The sequence below is a fragment of the Ischnura elegans genome, chromosome 2 (genome assembly GCF_921293095.1).
Source record: "Ischnura elegans chromosome 2, ioIscEleg1.1, whole genome shotgun sequence".
Classification (NCBI taxonomy): Eukaryota; Metazoa; Arthropoda; class Insecta; order Odonata; family Coenagrionidae; genus Ischnura; species Ischnura elegans.
This window is the reverse complement of record NC_060247.1, coordinates 57,862,550-57,884,271: the sequence shown is the minus strand read 5'-3', so window position 1 is coordinate 57,884,271 and position 21,722 is coordinate 57,862,550. Positions and strand designations below refer to the sequence as shown.

The following is a 21,722-nucleotide window of genomic DNA, read 5'->3' as shown; positions in this document are numbered from 1 at the left end:
ATTGTGAGTGATGTCTTGAGGAGAACATTTTGAGGCCATTCTATCTTTCTTTTAGGATACGTTTGAATGTATGAGAAGTCTTTGAGAACTTATATATAAGTCAGTTTTACTTATTGGGAAGCATGAATTCCTTGCCATAAAATTTTTAGGGGCTTAATACGAGGGTTGTACCAAAAGTAAGGTTCCCAATGAGCTACAATGTTGAGTGAAGGTGCTAGGCTAAATCCCACAACATTGCCGTGTGCAGTGGTTCCCCTACTCTCGAGTCCGCCAGTCTGCGATTCACTGTGTTGCTCATTATTGGCTTAGCAACCGTCAACAATGAAAGTGATGATCCCCGTTCCTGCCAAGTGTGAGGATTGAGCAGTAATCCGATTTCTCCTTGCAAGGAAGTTACCACCATTGGAGATTCATCAGCAACTGACTGAACTTTATGGTGAAGAGTGCATGCCCGTTCAGCACGTCCGCAAATGTTGCAGGGCTTTTGCTGAGGGCCGCACGGAAGTTCACGATGAAGAACGAAGTGGAAGACCGCCAGTTTTGTATTGTCCAGAAGATCAACAATGAGCTGCTCAAAGATCGGAGGGTCATTGTCCATGAATTTGTTGAACGCATTTCAGAAGCTTCTAACGGCACAATTGAAAGAACTTTAACACAAAAGTTGGGTTATCGCAAGATGTGTGCTTGCTGGGTCCCCCGGATGCTGACTGGTGGACTCATGGAGCAATGCCTTGACACTGCTCACAAATTTCTTCAACAATTTTAAGGTGGGGGGCAACAAGGAGAAGTTGTTGGTCTCTATCGTCACCGGAGATTAAGCGTGGGTATTTCATTTTATCCCCGAAACAAAACTCTTAGATGGCAAACGCTTCTAGAGCGAGGATGAAGTCCGAGCAGAGGTCACACACTTCTTCAACGGGTTGGCGGGAGACTTAGGGATAGAAAAGCTAGAGCACTGTATTTAAAAGTGTGTCGAAAAAAATGGAGACTACATTGAAAAATAGGCAAAAGTGTAAGCTTTTCAACGATGTGAAAATTAATTTCAATAAAAAAATTTTTGCACTTGTAAAAAATATGGGAACCTTACTTTTGGTACAACCCTCGTATGAAGCAGGGATGCATTATGGGGAGGTGGCTCATTTGGAGAGTGCCAACTTAATAGTGCCTTCCAAGAATTTTGGAGGTTTTAAAATCTTGGCCCCCAAAGATGCAATATACATATATGCATTCTCTACCGACCTAAAGAGGATTAAAGACAAATTTTAAGAAGATGTCTCTCTTTCCTTTGACCAGTCATATTTTGTCATTTTTCTTGCTAAAGGCTTACATTTGAACCAAGAAATTTTCATAGTACGTAGCATAGTTCTTTGCCAAAACTTACCTTTGTCTAAAATATTGTAAATTTTACATATAAGGAAATGCTGATTTATAAAATATAATGGAGAATGTTGGCAAGGGTATACTTTATACCTAAAACCCAACTCATTTCAAGAGATTAGGATATGTTCTGAACTTTTAATTTGTGATGAAAAAAGCCTGGTTGATTGAGAGTGATGCATACTCTTAAGTTATTGCGTCAGCAGCATAAATGGTGTCAGATCGCCAGGCAGTAAGGCCTTAGGCAGGATATATTTTTTTTGGGAGGGGCACATCATTTGAAGCAGGGGTACATTTTGGGGGTTGGTTCAATTAAATGGAGTATTCAATTGACCATTTATCACAAACAATACAGCAGGGCTTGAACCCCTTGACCCATTCCTTCAGCTCAGTATATTATGGTGTTGTACATAGGTGAGTTTAGGCTTGGGAGCATGTGCCCCCCCCCCCCCAGATGCTTAAAGAATAGACAAACTTTTTTATACGGTTATCATTACGTTCATGTTGTTTTATGTGTGTGTTACGGAGCCTCAATCATTTAATTTCATATTAAGTAATAACTTTCATATTAAGGGAAAGAGAATATTTCGTACAGTAATTGTTGCATCTTGTTTTTAATCTCTGGTATGAGAAAATCGTTTGCCTGTCACACCCTTGTGTCCCCCAGAAAAATATCCTAGATTTGCTGTGGCGTTGTATACATTAGGGGCGTTATACATGCATACATGTTTATGACATGTATGATTGGGGACAAAAATGATAAAACCTATTAATTAAAATGTATTTAAGGGGTCTGTTGCCCACCGCATAGAGTTATTGTATTTTCAGTATCGTAGCCAGGATGATTGGCTAAGGGGGTGGGGGGGGCAGACAGGTTGTCAGGATGGGCAACAAATAAATGTTACTGGAGGGGGGATTAAAGAATACAATTGTAAAATGCAAGTGCAAGTGGTGTAGGTTGAGCGGCGCCCTGCAACCACCCTGGCTATGGCATTGTAGTACTTTCTATGTACCTTTAAGTACCATCGTACTTCCTTTAGTTTTTTTCACATTCATTTATATCTTGGAGTGTCCTTATTTCAAATTACTCAACCTTACTTTACGTTGATCTTGGCTCCTCAAAAGACATACTAAAAAAACGTCACTGTTATGATTGGTCAGGTGATAAATGAGGGTTATTAAGTCACCCTGTCCGTGCTGTCACGTCGACTCCATATTAAGTCCGGCGCGCAGCGTGATTCTCACCTCGAGATGCTTCATCTTGCGACACAGCCGGAGCATTTGGAGCGTGCCTTTCGTGTTGAAGTTGAGCGCCATCTTGAGGTGGAGGTCGAAGCGCACGTTGGCCGCGCAGTGAAACACGATGGACACCTCTTCGAGCAGACGGCGACGCATCTCGTCCACGTCAACCACTTCAGTGTCCGCTTCGGAGCCCGTGCCGAAGGCGGTCACGCCCGTCAGGCCCAGGTCCTCGCACGACACGTCTCCCGCCACCGCGTGGAGTTTGCTCATCACACCGGGCCGCTCTTCCTTCACGCGGTCGAAGACCTGAGGAAAGACAAAGCGATGAATGGGGTGGTCTGCTCAAGAAGGGGGATCGGGTTGGTGTGGTGGCATCCCACCCCGCATTTTCAGGCACTGCCCGACCCCTGCTGGAGTGTTGTGTGGAGGACATTTCAAGCGTAAAAGTCGTTTTACACGGTACACGGAATTGCGTAATCTGACGTACGTGCGAAGGCGCAATCAAAATTGCGTCGTGTAAAGCGGTGAATTGCTAGAACACATGCGAGAATGCGTGGATGCGGGACGGCAAAATAGCCTCTGTTCTAATTTCGTTCATGCATTCGCTCAATTCCACGCTATTTTAGGAATAAATGCAGCTCTAACCAGCGCAATTCCGTGCCCCGTGTAAAACAACCTTCACACTCCGTCCGTCGAATGGGACCTTAAGCCGTGGTCCCCTTGGCGCCTTTCGTTAAGAGCAGGCAAATGCCGACGCAGGGTTCCGACGGCGAACTACAGTCGAGTAGACTATATCTTTGGTTACTTTTGCTCTCTTTTATATTTCTAAAAACCCAATGCAGCGTTTAAAATAATTTTTACCACCATCTGATCAATATGCGTTCCTAATTCTAGGTTGGACGTGAAATTTACTAGAAAATATTTACAATTCTTGTAGTTGGAAATATCCTCCCCAAACAAGATGTTCCTGTGTCTCCTTCTTGAGAACTTTATTTTTTTTTAATTTCTCGCATTAAAATCCATTTAATTGGCCGGTATCCATGACGAAAATTTATCGAAGTCATTGTAAATGGTACACCGTTCTTCACTGTTTTTGATCCTTCGTTAGATTCTGCAATCAACCGCAAAAAAGGGAAAATCTGAGTCAACTCCCACGTGCATGTCATAAATCTATATATATAAAAGAAAGTCGAAAATCGTGTTAGTTAGAACACTTATAACTCGAGAACGGCTGCACCGATTTCAATGAGATTTGGTTCTTTAGATTCGCCTCAGGCGGGGTTAACATATAGGCTATTAAAAAAAGGATAATTTCACAAAACAAAATTCATCTCTTTCCAATGGACATGCTTTTAGGAGTTATAGTAACACAACAATTGATAAGTCGGTCAAAACTACAAATTAAATAATTTGTTTTGTTTTTACCACTTTAATAACTGAATTTAGTAACAATATAACATTTTAATTACTAAATATATTCAAAATATTAATTAAATTGAAATTACATTAAAAAAATTTAATTCGAGCTAATTGTAAGCCCAGCCGTGGCCCAGCTCGAGTTGACACTTCACTACCGTGTTTGTAAACAAATCTCCAAGCAATTGTTTACAAACGTAATGTCCGTGTTCCTGTCGAGGAATCGAGTAGTTTAACTCATTTCCTTGGAATGAATACAAATTAGTTTCAGCGAAAGGTGAGCTCATTAACAAAGAGTTCCAGAATATGATTGATCACCAAAAGAATCAAAGATGGTTGATTTAGCGAGCAAGAACAAAGATGTGGATGACTAAAACGAGGTAAATTCAAATAGTTCGTACTCTGCATGAATTCGAATCTTGTGGTATTCGAATGTGTAACAAACGAAGACGAAATCACCAACTATCTATCTGAATATTTTAAGTCCTTGGACGTACCTGGCTTACCAAGGCACGATTTACAGCAAAGTGTAATTTCATGATCTTTCGAAGCCTAAACCAACCATAACCATCCAACGGAACGTGTTTGGTGATTAAAATAATTGCTAATGAATGTGAATCACGCAACTTTACTCAAAGGAAAATTCAAAGGTGAGGAAGTCCTTATTCCGTAGATTCCATGATCTCAACTCATATGCCCTTTTGAGCTTAAACGTATTAAATTTCCAATTCGTGTTGCATTCGTGATAACGATTAAAAAATCGCATGGTCAGTCTTTCAGTTTTTGTGTTGTTTGTGCTCATTTACTAATGAAAACCCATGATTTTCTCATGGTCAATTTAACGTGCATGTTCACGAGTCGATAAACCATCCTCTGTATTTCTTCCTTCGCTTCAAGTGCGTAGCTAGGATAGGGGGTTTTGGGCGCAGCTAATACCACGGGTCTGTAGGGTATAGAAAACTCGCTAAGGTAAGCGGGAAGTGTGGGGGCACTTCCTTCAGACATTTTTTAAGATAAATGGTTCAAAATAGTGGGTTTTGCGACTGTGTGAATAGTTAAATATGTTTTATTTGTTAGTCATCCGTCCCCCTAATATTAATGACAAAATCTTTCATAAAAAAATTCTCTAAGCTCTTGTGGGGGGGGGGGGAGTTTATCTCCCAAAACCTCCCCTCGCTGCGCCACTGCTTTGCTTCGCTATATTTATTTAGCTTCATCTTGCGCCTGATAACAAAACAAAAACTGTTGTTTATCAGAAGGTGCTTGACGCAAGACATTAAACCCGAATGTGTAGGGCTCACCGTGGTGCGTTTACGCATGCAGTACGTTTAAGCAGAGCATTTTTTCCAAACAGAGATACTGAAACTGGCGCGCCTTAGGTCATTTAATGCGAATGCTGCCTCATAGGGGCTTTTTTTGCACGATATTGAGCATCAGTCAAGCGTCGGTCTGGGGTTGTGTCAACCTCCCCCCTGAATGGGCCAAGTGTATGCAACAGACTTGGACCTAAAAACATTTTTTTACAGCTAATAACCAACCACAGCTAATAATAGCCAACAACTGAATGCGTATAATTTTTATTTCATGAACTGCTTTATTAAACCACAATGCCCAAAATTTCTTAACCTAAAATGTAAGAAAATTTGTTGAAAAAAATCCGCGTAAACGTGCTCCGATCCACACTATGTAGATTCAATAAAGAAAATGTCTTTCTGACAAGCAATTTTGGTACTCATTTACGTAGTTTTATTGAATTTGTATCCTTATTTTATTATAATAAACATGATTAAAAACGATACAGCCGCTCTTGATTTATAAATGGTGTAAGTAAACTGTAAGTTCATTGATTGTTAGGCGGTACGAAGTTCGCCGGGTCAGCTAGTGAATATTAAAAGACAAAGCGGTCTGAGTAAATTTTCTTGCGGTAACCCCAATGTTACGTCTATTTACTTCTCCGACTCTTACCCTCTGTGATCTTCCTTTAAAAAATTGTCAAGTTCATAATTTAATCTTAGCATCTATCTAACTTTGCCAATTTATTTTCTCTATCAATTCAATGCGTGGCATCTTATCAAAAGCTTTCTTGAAATTTATTATCACGGAATCAATTGCACTACCTTGATCCAGAACAGCAGTATCTAGCGATTACACCACTAACTGGGTCTCACAAGAAAAGCCTTTCCTTAAATCACGTGGATATGGATATGAATAGCCAGTTAGTTTTAATCCTAGAATTCGCCCTCGCACCTAGCAATAACTTTCTTAATAAATGTATGAATTAAAGAAGTTAGGCTTACTGGTTTAAAATTATCCACTAAGTTTTATCGTCCCCTATGAAAATGGTTATGGCGGTTGCCAATTTCCAATCCCCTTTAGTCTTCTTTATTCAGTGTGAGGAAGCAAATTCTTCAAACGTTAAGAATTGTTGCTTCATCCCCTAGTTTCAATGCATCCAAGGACACTTTTTCAGGTCTCATTGATTTATTTCTCCTCTGTTTACGTATTAGTTTTAAAATATCAGTTTATGAAACACTAAAATACTCGAATTTTTTATCCCGCGGGTTGATTTTAATAAGGATTCACCGTGACCGTTGTTAGAAGTCAAAGCGTGATTTCCATATCTATCCTTATAGCTTCTGGCGTGCTATTTATTTGCTTGCCTTGTCTTTTGCACTTAAGATAACTTTTCCACCTTCCATCATAATCAGCGAGATGCCATTGTTAATACTATATAACGATGGGTGATCACCAATTGAAATTACTGGAAAATAGAAAAACGGTAATGGAAAAAAACGTGGTTAACGAACGCAAGGAAGCATTGAATACCCACAAGGCGCCACAAAAAGTGGAGCTCCTCCCGAATTCAATTGTTCCATGATTCGGAATTCATTTGAGCAGGGGTGCCCATAAGGGTGCATAGCATTGCCGCATTTTTTCTTGGAGCACATCGTAATGCCCAGCAAAAATTGCCTCATAGAGTCGATATTACAGATGTGGCATTTTTAAAATCAATATCTTTTGTTAGCAATTTCTCCTCGCAGTGGCATAACCAGGCGGGAAGTCCGGGGGGTCCGGATCACCCACCACCAAATATAAAAACACAATTACTTTGCTTCATAAAAGAAAACAAAATCTTGAAAAATCATGAATTTACAAAAGATTTCTTCGATAAATGAAGTTTTTTTGATTATGAAAAGTGTTAAAATTAGTTTAAAACCCTCTACTAATTGTTAGTACCCTGTTTTTAAAAAATTCTCCCCCTGACTTTGGACCCCTCCCAACAAAATTCCTGGCTACCGCACTGTCGCCTCGCAAACACCTAAGTTTCGACTAAAGACCACGAAATTATAATTTATTAGACAGAAGGACTTTGAGGTGAAGGCACTTCAGTTGTGATTAATTTTAGCATAAAAACAATAACTCACTAGTTTCATGCCCATTTCTATTCATGTAGACTATGGTTTCCCAGAAAAGCGTCTTTGCTGGTGGCAGGCAAACAGCAACATACACATATGTATATCTGAAGCTAATAACCTGTATAAAACGTGTTTTTCAGTCAGTTACGTATACGCATTGGGATCAAATTGTTAAGATAAGTCAAAGAGACGAGGAAGGGTTATGGATATATCATTATTGACTTGGTAATGTCCTAGAATTTTCATGTTACTTCAAAATTCAGTGTCACTAATGGTGTAATGAGAATAGACCTGCTACGGGAAAAAATAGCAACGTGAGTCACTCGAGATCCAATTCTTCAATTTATTCTGAAACCAACAGCAAATCAACCAACTAATCCATGAGTAAAGTGTGTTAGCAAGTTAAAAAACCACCAAGGGCTTAGTTCTAAAATATTTCTGGGTTTACTTAGCGTAACAGTAATGATGGCAAAGAAATCATGTGGTTATTACCTCGCCATTCAAGCGTAAGCATTAGTTAACATCGAAAAGAATTCTAAATAAACAAATGATAAGGAAGAAATTTTAATAAAATAGGACAGTAGTATCATATAATTTGAACTCAAAGCATTTTACATTGTAGTTAGCGTTTATAGAACTAATTCTTTTTTGTATCACAGAAAGAGGTGACTAATTAAAATATTTAATGGTAAATAAATTCATGTGTTTGGCATCAATTCATAACCTGCTTCATTCGAAATAAAAGTAGTTCTACGAAAAAAAAAATTTTTTAAATCGTAATTTCCTCCTTTTTATCCCATATCCATCGCCCCTGTTTACCTATTCTTCCCTTTCTCACTGTCGTTTAACTCTGAAGATCTCTTTCATTATTATACCTGATATAGGTACCCTATATAATAAGGCTCAACTTCATTTCACTTAGCAATTCTAATTTAATTTCCATCAATCGGTATTGCTGCTGCAATGTATAGCAATGAAAGAACTCTCGCGTTTTCTTTTGTTATCAGGCCACATTAAAATCGCCATCAAATAAACTTATGGGGTTTTCTCTATGAAATCTTCAGCTTAATTTTTTTATCATTGGGCTATAAAGAAGAAAGTATCGCAATTTAATAATAGTCATAGTTACCACCAAGTGCTCTAAATGTAGAAATAAGGTATCCAAAGTCTTAAAGTAATTGCAAATGAAAAAAGAAACATAATTTCAAATCGAAACAGTCTATTTTTTATCTTCCAAACGTAAGCCATATGGCCAAAATAGCATTGCATTAGAGCTTTGACTTCGGTATATTAATGCGTTGATTTAGCCTTCAGTCTCTAAATCCGGCACACTTTTACCATTGCCACAAATTACTCAAAATACCAAATAACTAAGACAATGCACATTTTCAACGCAGAGATGTATGATTGCGGAATCGCGCAAGGTTCTTCGTTTTCATCGTGAAGCTATCAATTTAATTCATATGGTTTCACCAGACGACCTTGGATGGAATTTAGGATAGCGAGCGTGATTCCTTCGCTTGAAATGAAAGCTGCCTCTCTGAGCTCAGGCGCTTTCACAATCTTGTTTCTCTCCCAAATTGTATCCATGGAATTTCCGTCCAATGTGCGCGTCCACAAAAACATCGGAGAATGTAATTTTTACTCCAGTTTTCAGTCGAAATCAAACTCATTCAGTGGGTGAAATTCATCAATAATTGATATTTCGTTATCTATGTTTTCCAAAGTCCATTATACTTCCAGCACTATTGCCTTCATTTCACAAGAATTTCATGTAAATTGTATGATTACGATGCAATATTATTCTAGTATTTGTGGGGAACTATGTGAATACTTCGACAATTATTTGTGGGAACTAAATGTATCAGGATTCTTTTACCCATGAATTGATATGCTGCTACATCAAATTATTCGCTATTTCATGTGTTAATTAAACAGTGGATGTAGCCATTTGGAGAAAATTTCTTTGCTGTGATAAGTTGTGGAAATGATAAACCACGAATGAAAATTCATCTATTTTGCATAAAAGTTTGATTCAAAGGAATATATTTTTTATTACAATTTTCGTTTCGAAAATGTTACAAGATTCTTTTCGATTAAATTTTTGAAAAAATCTACTCAATCTAGTTTGACTCTTATTTAAAACTCATAATTTTTTAAACAGGAAAGAAAAGAAATTTTTCCATCCTAAGACTCCAATTGAAAAATCACGACGTTAACTGCTTTTAATATTTAATGTTTATTTAGGCAATACTTTTATAAGTGTACTTTCATTAGCAACACATTCAGCCGAAACAATGTAACATGCTACATTCAAAAACGTCTCAAATTAATTGAGACTCATTCTTTCCAAATATTAAAAGATATTTTAATCCGAAATTTATGCGTTATACCATCAGCAGAATTAGGAATAGCAAAAAAATATCGAAACAGATGATGGGTGAACACAATTTGGTGGATTCATTTTGGTGTCACGACTTTGGTCATTCACTATATCTTGCCAAATTGGATGCGTTCGATAGCCTAGCCTATTCGAGGAAATATCCCTGCCTTGATGAATGGTTAAAATTTTTATTTGTGAATGAGCACTTCAGGTAGTTACTGAATCAAAATTAGATTGCCAGCTTTTAACTGTCTTTCGAAAAATTCCTCCCAGCAATATACTGATGAAATATTTACCCTTCCAAAAAGCATAAAAAATGTCGAATTGCCATGGCCATGCCGTAAAGATTATGAGTTGACTGAAGTGTAATTAGAGACAAATAGTTTTTTAAGTCTTTTCTGCCCATAAAAATCATTGTCATACACAGCTGTTTCAGATAATATATTTATATTAGCTGTTTTACTCGATATGAACAAATATTTTGAAAAAATTTGACAACTATGAAATAATATCAATATTTGAACTACCCAATGGAAGCAGCTGGCCCATGAGTTTGCGCCTTTTCTTTCCTCATAATTATTAAGTAGAAAACCAAGGTTTTGAGCAAAAAAAAACTCTACGTAGTGCACTGAGTCGAGTTGATCATTCTATGCTAACATTAATAACGTCAACAAAAAATACACGATTGCTTTATGTGTACGTAAGGTTTTTTCATCAAATATAAAGAAACGTTTGAAAGGTCGCAATATTCATCATATGTTTCTTATAAAAACGTGTACCGAAGGAGAATATTATTATTTCGAAATCCCAGAAAAATACAAAAATTCAGAGATAAGGGTTAGAGTTGTTCAAAAATACCTTGGTAGACCTGATTGCTAGTTCTTCAATGCATAAAGAAAACAAATTCAATGTAAAAGCAACGTAAATAGATTAAAACTCGCTAAAGTGTAAAGAAAATCGAAGAATTATGAAAATAGGATTGCTAGTTACCCGTTGATTCTGTGGCTGCGCTAATTTTAGATCTATTCAAAAAGTAGTATTAGAGGGCCTATTCAAGTTTTTTGGGTAACTGTTTCTAGCGTCGCAAGTGTTTGAACCCGGATCCCTCTAGATAAAAATCTGCTCAATTTAGCCCTTTTGCTATTTTGGCTGTTAGTTCCAGGTCCTGAATGTTATTGTATTTTTAAAATCAAAGTTCCAAATGTTAATAGAAAAAATCATTTCGGAGCCATGAAGAGAATGATTTTATTACTTATCTCTACAATTTTATTAAAATAGGAGTGCTATGGTGTAACCTTAGGGGTCCTTGCGGTCCCAAAAGGGACCACCTAATGTTTTAGTTTATGGCCTTGAGATCCCTTACGGGACCATTGAGACACACTTCGTTATAATCGGCCAATAATGAGCTTCATCGCTCGAGAGTTAACTGGAGAGGAGCTTATATTTTAAACCTCGGCCATTTAAATGCCCGGCCATACAGTGATACGTCTAGGATTTAAAGACGTCCCTTAAAGATTAACCTCATCGATATTTAATTAAAAAGTAGTATGCGAAAAAAATATGGATAATATTTAATTGTACACGATGGCGGGGAATCGTAAGTATAAGAACAACGTGAGAATAAATATTCACTAATTGTAAGAAATAATAAGTCTAAGCATTTTTGACGTAATAGGAATCAAAAATGGTAAAAAAGACGAAAAACTCGGTGACGGCGGGACGTGATTATGATGACCTGAGTTTTGATCAATTTATTTATTTTGATTAATTTATTTAATCATAATGACAGTCGAGTCTTTGATTTTTCTCCTTTATCCCATCCTCAATTGTATATTTTTATAAATTTGATATTCAACAGCTAAATAGAAGTTTTCATCACCTATGATTCAATAGATTTTAATTTTCTGGATGGCTTAGAAAAATGTGTACCACCTAAAACAGTTTTCTTAAATTTCTTTAGTGATGCCGGAGTATTTTTTGGTGAATATACTTCGCCATAAATCAATGATTACATTTTCTTACTGTAAAGATCAAATATTTAATTTTTTATCCGAGATGGTCAATTTTGCTGAGTCATTTCTGGAAGTAGATGAATACTGTTATTCATTTCAAGGTTATTTCCGAAGAGAGTGGCTTTAGGTCTCCAGGCAACTCCAATTGCTCTCAGTCATCGCAGCCAGGGTAAAGTACTTAATTGAGAGATCTACGCAAAATAAAATTCCAATAGAATGAATTTAATTTTTCCCTCCCATAAGACATTAAAATGATCAAAAATCATCATAGTCATTTAATACCTAAAAAGTGACAACGACTGACCTTAATTTCAGAAGGTCTAACACTGATTTGGTTAGGGCTTATATAATGTACTTATTTTAATATGGAAACATCTTTTGATGCCGTCTTAAAGTCTCATGCAGAACATTTTATCAGCATGGCTTGAAATTCTGAGTGTAAAAAATGACTATTCAGAATTTCAGGATCCATCGAGCAGAAAAAGGTTAATGTAAGTTACAAAAACTCATAAAAGTGTTGAGTAAGTTTAAATATAATACCATCGAATTTTATGTAAATACCCTTTTTTGTTAATTTATTTAGGCCTAATGTTGACCATTTAATAATGCTAGCAATTAAAATGCAAGATAATAGCGATGTCTTTTCCATCGTTCAATCACTATTGCACTACTACTTCAATAGTATCAATTCGGAAAATAACTCGGTCCGTTCTGTGATCAATATGCCTTGAAGGGTAGTTAATTATTTGGCATTCCTTAAAACAGTCTTTGACTTTTTAGATTCTTAATAGAAACGGTTATTTTTAGTGGACTACTAATACTTACATTGGATTACCTAATACAATAACTGCTTCATTTGCCTAATCGTAACTCCTTTTCATCAAATAATTCAAATAAGGATTCGCAAACTACGTGATCCATTTTAAAATGACGCAATTGTTTTTATGCAAAATCGTCCGCTGCATGCTAGCTACTTTATTCATCTTATATTGAAAATATTATTATAATAAAAAATGTGTATAGTATGTGAAGTTCTCATAATGATCGCAGATCTTCATGCGCAGGGTGAGGGTACATATTACTTTATTTTTTGTTTGGATATATAACATCAAATTCCTGTGTGACAATCCAAGATATTTAGATCGCGTCATTCACCGAAATATTTTTAAGGCATATTTTTTGTGACTATATCAGAGTATGTTTAGATCATAGCTTGAATTTTTAAAATAGCCGATTAAATAAAAAATACCTTGGGTTGTCACACAGGATTTTGTCCAGTTATATATGCAAAAAAAAGATAAAGTAATTCTCAGCCTCTCTCTACGATATGGAATTACTATGATAACTTTACGTGCTATATATTTCAATTGTTGTAATTAGTGATTAATTGCGGTGACGAGAAACACACCTGTGAGTGAACCAAATCCTGCAGTCTCGCCCCTACTTCCTTCCCCCTCTTCGGTCGCATTATGACGTAGATTCTCCTCACTTCTGGACATGAGCGCAACATCTTCTCAAGGAGCACTTTTCCCATGAAACCTGTGCCTCCCGTCACGAGAACCGTCTTCCCGGCGAAGAACGCCGGAATGTCCGGGTACTTGAGAGCTGACATGCTGAATATTCGGGGAGCGTTCAAAAGACCTCTTCTTCCAATCCAGAAGACCTGTAACATAAAAAATACATATAAAAATTAAAAACACATCCTTTTGAACATTCAAACAAATCCAAATAGGCCCATGTTATGATAAACTTGTTTTTACTTACTAAAATAAGCTTTGAAAAACATTTGCGTTTGTTCAAAAGTGGTCAGCAAAATATATTTAAAAGAAAAGGTTAATATATTTTCGATATCGTTTAACATTATGAATTTAGAATTGTCAAACTAATAAAATAGGAACTCTGAAATACAGTATAGTTCACTTAAAATGTGAGGGAGAAAGTGGTATCAATGCATAGAAACATAGGTGTCGTTAAGAGTTGTGATAGTAAAAATACGTAATTACCAAAAAATAACTTCATCATACCCAAATTTATATTTTTATGACGTCTGGAAGAAAAAATATCAAAATTTGCAAGATTAGAGGACAATTTTGCACCACTATGATCCAATGGTAAGCGAGTAAAATACTCCAGCTTTGAAGTCTCTTTATTATCTCTAAGAAAATGATTATACCATATCGTCTACGAGCAATTTAAAAAAATTAAAACGTGTGCTATACCTTGTTCATGTATATGAATTGTGAAGCCCTTGAATTTAACGCATTAATCCAGATGTAAGAGGCCTTAAACCCAACAGCACATCAGCCACCGTTAAAAAGTGCATATGAAGGTTTTGGGAGAAGTTTTTATCATTTAACATTTGCTTTTCACATAGTTTTAAGCAATTAAGTACGGGTAGATAGAGATTTTTTGAGGTATTCCGCATTTTTGCTTTGCGAGTTATTTTTGAAGGGTAAAAGTTTTATTGAGGAATTGGGATGATGAATAATGGACATTAAATGAAGGATTTGCATGCAAAGTGAACTTTTCTACTTCTGAGGCTTGGATTCTCCATTCAGATTCATTCGAGCTGGTTCTACATGCAAATGAAACAAGTCATACTTTTATTGGAAGAAAAATGCTTTAAAACTTTTTTTTAGCGAATTAGCGTGATTATTGAAAGTATTTAATTTAATTTACTGCGTGGAATAAGCGCCAATGCTGTGAAAATGCATTATTTTATTTATTTATATGTTTTATACGTCATAAAATTGGGTGGAACCGCATAAAAATTTCTAGAAATGAACAAAATATGTCGTAAGTAGGAGTTGATTGGCTTATTTAGAAGAGGTCATGATGACGTGGAAGTCAGTGGAAAAGGTTTGATCACAGTTAAGTTTTTCACTTTTACTGATATGCATCATCGGAGAGAGAGTAAATAAAAAAATATAACAGTGTTTTTCTTTAGTAGTACAATATCCTATTCACTCTTCCATGATTCAGGAAGTTATTATCAATGGCTATCATCTTCTTAAACGGGTAAAAATGTCTGAAAAAAAACCTTTAGTTTAATAATACTTCATAATGAGCTCTTTGAGATATGCTATCTCTCTATTAAAACAATGGTCTCCGAATTTAGCTAGTTATGCCGAAATCTCTCTAATGTTTTCTAATTAAATTCCAGCCAGCATTGGATATGCCTTAGGACCAGCTAAGTTAGAAAACGACTTAAAATTACTAAATCATGCTCATAGAATTTTGTATGGCAACAAATTAAAATTTCATTTATTTTTTAATAAAATATGGATAATAATTCCCTTTGTTAATACTTAGGGTGTATTAGTATCAAATGACACCATATTTACCGCACCTTAAGGCATATGCACGAACTTGCAGGCACTCAGTATTATCTAAGTACTCCATCGTGGATCACCAGATCATAGTTTGAGTATGGTTGCTATCGAAGGTATTGTGGTAAATTATTCATGCATGAAACAAGGCTTCATCAGTGATGATGAAAGTCTCCGGCTTGTCATAAGTTAAGATGAACTCCTTATCTCCAGAACATTGTAGTAGGTCTTGTCTGCGATGACGAACCATTTCCACAGATGCCGGCGGCCAACTCGGATTATGAAATTTAAAATGGTAAGCAAACGCCTGCGATGATTTGCAGGGGAATGACCTATTTCGACCCATTCCCTTTCACTCACCGCTTCCATATGATGTCAGCAGTTGTATTTTCGGTGGGCTAAGAAACCAATGCACAGTAAGCGAATCATGACAATTTTTCCGCCAAATCCGTATCTCACATGAACAAATAAATACTTTCATAGTAAATTTGGATATTTTTCTGGCTAACAAGAAACAGAAAATGGTTAGAAAAGAACTTTGCCGGAAAACTAAAATTTCGCAAAATTCGAATGTAAAGGTTTGTATTCTTCAAGTAAGTGCAGAAAAATGGTGTTACTTTAAAATGTGATAACTTTAAATACTGATCCATCATTTATTAATTTCACTAATCAGATGAAGTGTAACTATATATTCAGGTAAATTACTCTAATGAGATTTATATTGAAGTATTATTAAATTGTTATTTCAGAAGCATTCATGATTAGAAATCACCTTTAACATTCATGAGTTGACAAATATATTAAGTAATATAGGTATAATTTAACGGTTTAAATTTATTGACGGTGAAATATCTGTGGAAGAAATTTTATCTTTATCTCACGATAATTTCTCCCTGAGTAATTTCGTTTCCTCATATTATATTTCCTGGAAAGCTCATTCGAATTCGTTCTAGGCGGATTTTGCCCAGTAGGCGTATACTTTTTATTTGATTGCGCCATTGTAAGATCTGCGTTCATAAATCAACTGCGTCTCAAGTGACTTACCACATTAATTACTCTTACATATTGATCCGTGCCCGTCAAATGTCTTCACTGGATACTGCGAAGCAATTTTTTAATTTCTTCGAAAAACGTTTCACTATTGTGATATTATGATGAATTTTCATATAGTACATTTGTGAATGATATTCGATAAAGGTCACTCGTACCCGAATACGGTTGGCAACTGCCAACTCATTGATAAAACATCACTGTTGCGTTGTCCCACTAGGAAGTCACGTTGAAATAGGATTCCGAGGAAAACGAATGATTTGCATAAATGTCTGCGATAATAAGTAAAGGAAGAGTGACATTTTCATTTCTCTTACATTACAAGAAGAAAAACAGCAGTGGTTGGAGAATTAAAATTTTTCCACATTTCGAATAATTAATATCATATAGTTTTTTTTCTTATTCGTTCCGCGTTGGCAATATTTCGAAAGAAAAAGTGAAATTCCGTTTATTACTCTCTACATTATTATGAGAAAATTTCTATTCCAATCGCCGCAAATTAGAAGGCTCTGTACGTGTCGATAGGAAAGAAACAACAAATTTTTACCAACTAATTTAGATTAAGGAAGATACTTTGTGATTACTAGTTAAACAGAATAGGTAACACTGTGATGGTATTGCTGGATTAATAGAATCTTTTATGTCCTATGACAATTGCAGTTTACAGAGGACATTTTAATTCCATGGTTTAGTTGTGTGATAGTAAACAAATTCCAAATATTCAGTCGTGAAAAAAAGGGTCACAATAGTTACTGAGATTTTTTGTCATAATAAACTCTCCCTAAAATACAAATTTCGTATTTAGTGTTTAATCTATATTCCATAAAAATTACAAAATTATTTAAATTTTAAACAAGAAATACGAAAAAAGAGACAATATACTGAGAGTTCGAGCGGAGGTCGCAATTATCATATGGAAAATAGCTGGCTCCTCCATCCTGAATGTGTGGGATTCAGCAACCAACACCTCAGTCTGGAATGATCCTATCCTTAACTGTATATTTAACCTTCGGGTGGTAGCATTGATTGTATGACTATGCTTCAATAGATTTACCAATTTTTACTTTCATGGCCACGAGATCAGCAAATTATCCTTTCCCGCTGATTTCTCGTTGACCACAATATCATAGATAGGCATCTCGAAAACCCCCGAGTCATCTGACATACCCATTTTCTCTTTCCACCTCTCTCTTTATCCTTCTCAACCTTCCACCCAGATACGTTCACAGCTCCTTATATTTTCTTCCGCGTTCCTGACCTTACCAATCACCAAGCTTATCCGTTATAATGACCGTTAAGGGGAAGTGAATCGGTACAAATTAGCGATGCCAAAATAGAGGCATAAATGATAAATTTTGATGTGCGTGTTCCATACTAGATAATATGCTGACATTAAATTCCTTCCCATTCATTAGCCTTGGAAGATGGTCTCAAAAATACCACATGAATGCATAACATATGCAAAGGCTTTTCCTGGATTAATTTTTCCCCATAGTTTTACTCACAGGCCTTCAGTTTGAGAGCTTCACCTTTAATTTCACCAACTGCAATCATTAATGATAAACCATTGTAAGCTTAATCTGTACATGTGCTTAAAACTAATCTATCACAATGGAGGGGCTTGAATTGTTTTGATAAAGACAAAAATAACTGAAATTGTTATGTTGTGAGGAAAAATATTTCAAATTTGATTCAAAAACAAAATATGCATAAGCATGTCTGAGACTGAGAGTCGAGGTAATGGTTTTTGAAGCCAGAGAAAGAAAAGATTGTTGGTATGTGATTTTTTTGTCGTGAAACCTGCTACGGCGCAGGTCACGGTTTGCTCAATGCGGTGTAGCTTGTTTGACTGAGGTTACGTGCCGGGAGACTTTCCATTCCCAAAATTCCGATAATTTTATGCTCACCTCTCAGCCACCATGATATTTGGAACGGACTTATGGGGGTGATTTGCCCTCTCTTTGGCAAAAGAAGCTATTATGAGCGAGGATTTTGCGTAAATTACCCATATTCTCTCCAGCAGTCTGGCTATCTGTAGTAGGTTAGATATGTAGTAGACCATAAAAATTAAATACACAAATACTAGGAATTAGAAAATAAAAAAAAGTCTCGATGAGTCTACGAGTATATCATATTTTTTCTGGGTATATATTACCGTTTATTTCCAAATTCTCCACGTTTTCAATTTACCATTCTCCTTCCTCCAGTATTTATGACCGTTGCGCGGACCACGTTGTATTTTATGGAGGTAGCAAAAAGACATGCGGTAAATTTTGTTTGTAGCTCAACAGACGTTTTTAGATCCCCAGTATTGATACGGGATACATTGGATTTTATTTCAAATTAACCCCTAAAGACAAAAACATATTCGGTCGCAGGGTAATGTTGTATTTATTTCATTCAGTATGAATATTACTTGGAAAGTAGTCGATTTGACTCGCACTTCTTATTTCCATCTTGCGAATACTTTATATTAAAACTCAGGCCTTGATTTTCTGCGGTTTCTTACGTGCCTTTGCGATCGCGAGGTCACGGATTGCATCCGCCTTCCATCGATTTTATTCTCGGGGCTTCATCGTTCCGAGAGGCTCGCGACAGATCCCTGATAGCGCCATGCCCTCGACATGTAAATGGCGATTCGTGTGAAAGTGAAAGCGAGAGTATGACCACCGTTTGTGAGGCGAGGAATGCAACCAAAAGGGAAGGGACTTGAACTGGTGCGAGGCTTGGTGCAACGATTGGTGCGACCAATCTTTTAATCATGCGCGAGAAATCGCTAATGGGGGGGACCTAACGGCAATGGAGGTAATTAGAGTGTAACAGGAAAATAAAAATGGCATTATAAACCTCGAAGATGATATAAATTTCTGACATAACTTCAACTCTATACTACAATATAGGAATTGTAGTATTTCATTCACAAAAATTTTATCTGAATAATCACAGAAAATCTCATTTAATGCGTGATGCACATATAATTAACGCAGGTCAGTGCGTTATTTACTCGGATTGAGAATATTACATAGTTAAGCGTCGCGATAATCAATTTCGAATTCAGGTATTTATAAATATGTGAGTGAAATTGATAATATCTAAGTCCTGTTGTGTTCAGAGCCCATTTAAATTTGGAAAATATTAATTCTATAATACGTAAATTTTACACTGAATATTTATGCCTTAAAGATTAGAGATTATCTTATATGTGAGATAATTTACTCTACTTCCAAAAACATTTGTGTATATATGGCTCTGGGGCAGCGTGTGGGGCGAAAAGCCATGTCTTAATTTTATGCGACGGCTTTACGGGTAATTGACCTCCACCAAACGGTAAAAATCGGATGCAATCTTATACCATTCCTTATCGCTCGAAAATACACAGGAAGGCAATCAAAGATCTTATACATTCAACAAGCTAAAGCTGAACTTCACCAAATATTTCACTGCTTAATAAAGTTGAAATAAAATAAAATTTTGAGATATGTTTGAAGGAGAAATTTCTTATAATTTTCCCTTCACTGCGTGTATTAAGATTCATTATTGGTAATTAAATACCGGAATTTAAAATAATCTAAAAATATTGGTGTAATTTTACGTAAAATTGTCAAAGTAAACTTTTCATTTTTTTATCATTGTCGGTGCCTCCAGGGTAAAACGTGTGTCCTTGACACTCTGCTACATCCATGAGAATCAATAAACAAGAACTCAATTTCATTTAAGTTTTTATAAATAGATTCTTGATAGTTTCAGCTAATTGTAAGTCTAAAAAAATAAATATTTATATTTTACAATTTTTAGAATTTGAATTGTGGAATGAATTTTGCTTATGGTGAAATACATAACTTGGAATACTTTGCAATTCTTTGGTGATCAGCGACTCTATGATGGCGTAAAAGTTCCATTTCGCTCTCAAACAGGCTCACAATATTCAAGAATGTGACATATTTGCAGAGATTACTAAATGTTACGGTATTTGTGAAGACACGTCAAGGTTGGGACACAAATATCGAACCTCATATGAAATGGAAGTCAGGTCATGGAATTTTTTTTATTCCTGCTTTTGCAGCCTTAGAACTGTATGATAAATTAAATATAACCGTAAATTTTTATTGGTATCTTATATAGTCTCTCTAGAGTCTTATTTCAAGAGATTTCTTGTTTAAAATCAATCACAATAAATCTGGATTTTAAAAAAATTCACATTTTTCCCTCAAAATTATGAAAACGCAAATGATATCGTTCATCAGGTGATTTACTGACGAATTGTCAATCATTGAATTTAGCTGAGCCATGTTTAAGGAAACTGTACAAAATGATGGATCGAAACAAGCAGAACATTTTATTCAGTTAGGTGCCATTCAAACAAAAGGGAAACTTTATAATTTTAATCCCTCCTTTCTTCATTTTCTGGCGGGAGAAACCAAAAACTTAACAGAAAACATAGTCATTGCTGCTATACTCAAAACTAGTCTAGAGCGAAATACTCTATATCGATAGCTAAGTTCTAACAACACGTATCTCAACATTTGGCAGGCATCTGAGTTAATACTGATGATACTATTTATAAAAATAAAAATTAAAGCAAAAAATCAACAACTCTTTGTTCGCAAATGTATGCTTCTTTTTTCTTTTTATGTATTTTTTTTTAATTCAATGAAAATTATACACAATAAAAAAATTAATCCTGAAAAGTTTATATTTTTGGGATACGTGTTGTTAGATCTTAGCCATTGATATGCTCCAAGTCCGGTCCTTGCTCTCCGGCTGTGGCGCTATGCGCACGATTTGGACTGGTCCATAACACCTAGTCCGGTTCAGCCCACAAACATCCACAGGTGGCCTCGGTAGCTTAAATCGCTAAATCAATCGACCGGAAACCCAGGGATCCGGGTTCGAATCCCGGTTAAGGGGAATGGTTTATTTCTCTGTGTATTTTTCGCACAATTTGTGCATTGCGGGTGACTCCGGTAAAGTTATCACGTGTCTAGTCCCGGTATAGGAAACATAATGAAGATACACTTTTGTATGTTCCACAAGAGTTTTTAATACCGACCCAGGTTTCGACAGTACACTTACGTCATTATCAACCTTAAGCTGAATAGTCCCGGTATACTTAAACAAAAAACCATCAAGATAAGACTCGCTCCAACGAATCAAATGGGATGTGAAAAAAATGTAACCAGTACCTGCTAACATTTTTAAAAGGTAATTCAAGGCTTCACGGCTGTCAAAAGAAGTTAACAAATTCAAAACAAGATAAGCAGATACACATTCCGCTGTCCAATAATGCCTATTGTGAATATATTTGGAATGGGTGAGGTAAATAAAGGTAAGCACAAATACAATAAAATTTTAACCTCAACGCTCAGCTCAGTATTTGGTATCTAGTGGCCATTTTTATTGTTATATATCAGAACTTAGAGCATAGCATATTTAGAAATATTACAGAACATTTCATGTGAAAAGATTAAGAAAAGCATTTAAGTAGTGAATTTTTTAC

General features: G+C 35.9%; 1 protein-coding gene across 2 annotated transcripts in view; it reads right to left on the bottom strand.

Annotated features, from left to right (window-relative positions):
- Positions 1 to 21,722, bottom strand: part of LOC124153782 (putative fatty acyl-CoA reductase CG5065) — a 72,837-nt gene that overhangs the window by 16,895 nt on the left and 34,220 nt on the right. For both annotated transcript variants that reach the window (XM_046527138.1, XM_046527139.1), the window contains exons 2-3: positions 13,255 to 13,509; positions 2,623 to 2,925 (exon numbers count right to left, since the gene is read on the bottom strand). In XM_046527138.1, coding sequence (XP_046383094.1) covers positions 2,623 to 2,925; positions 13,255 to 13,458 — 507 coding nt within the window. In that variant the 5' untranslated portion in view covers positions 13,459 to 13,509. The remainder of the gene's footprint in view (positions 1 to 2,622; positions 2,926 to 13,254; positions 13,510 to 21,722) is intronic.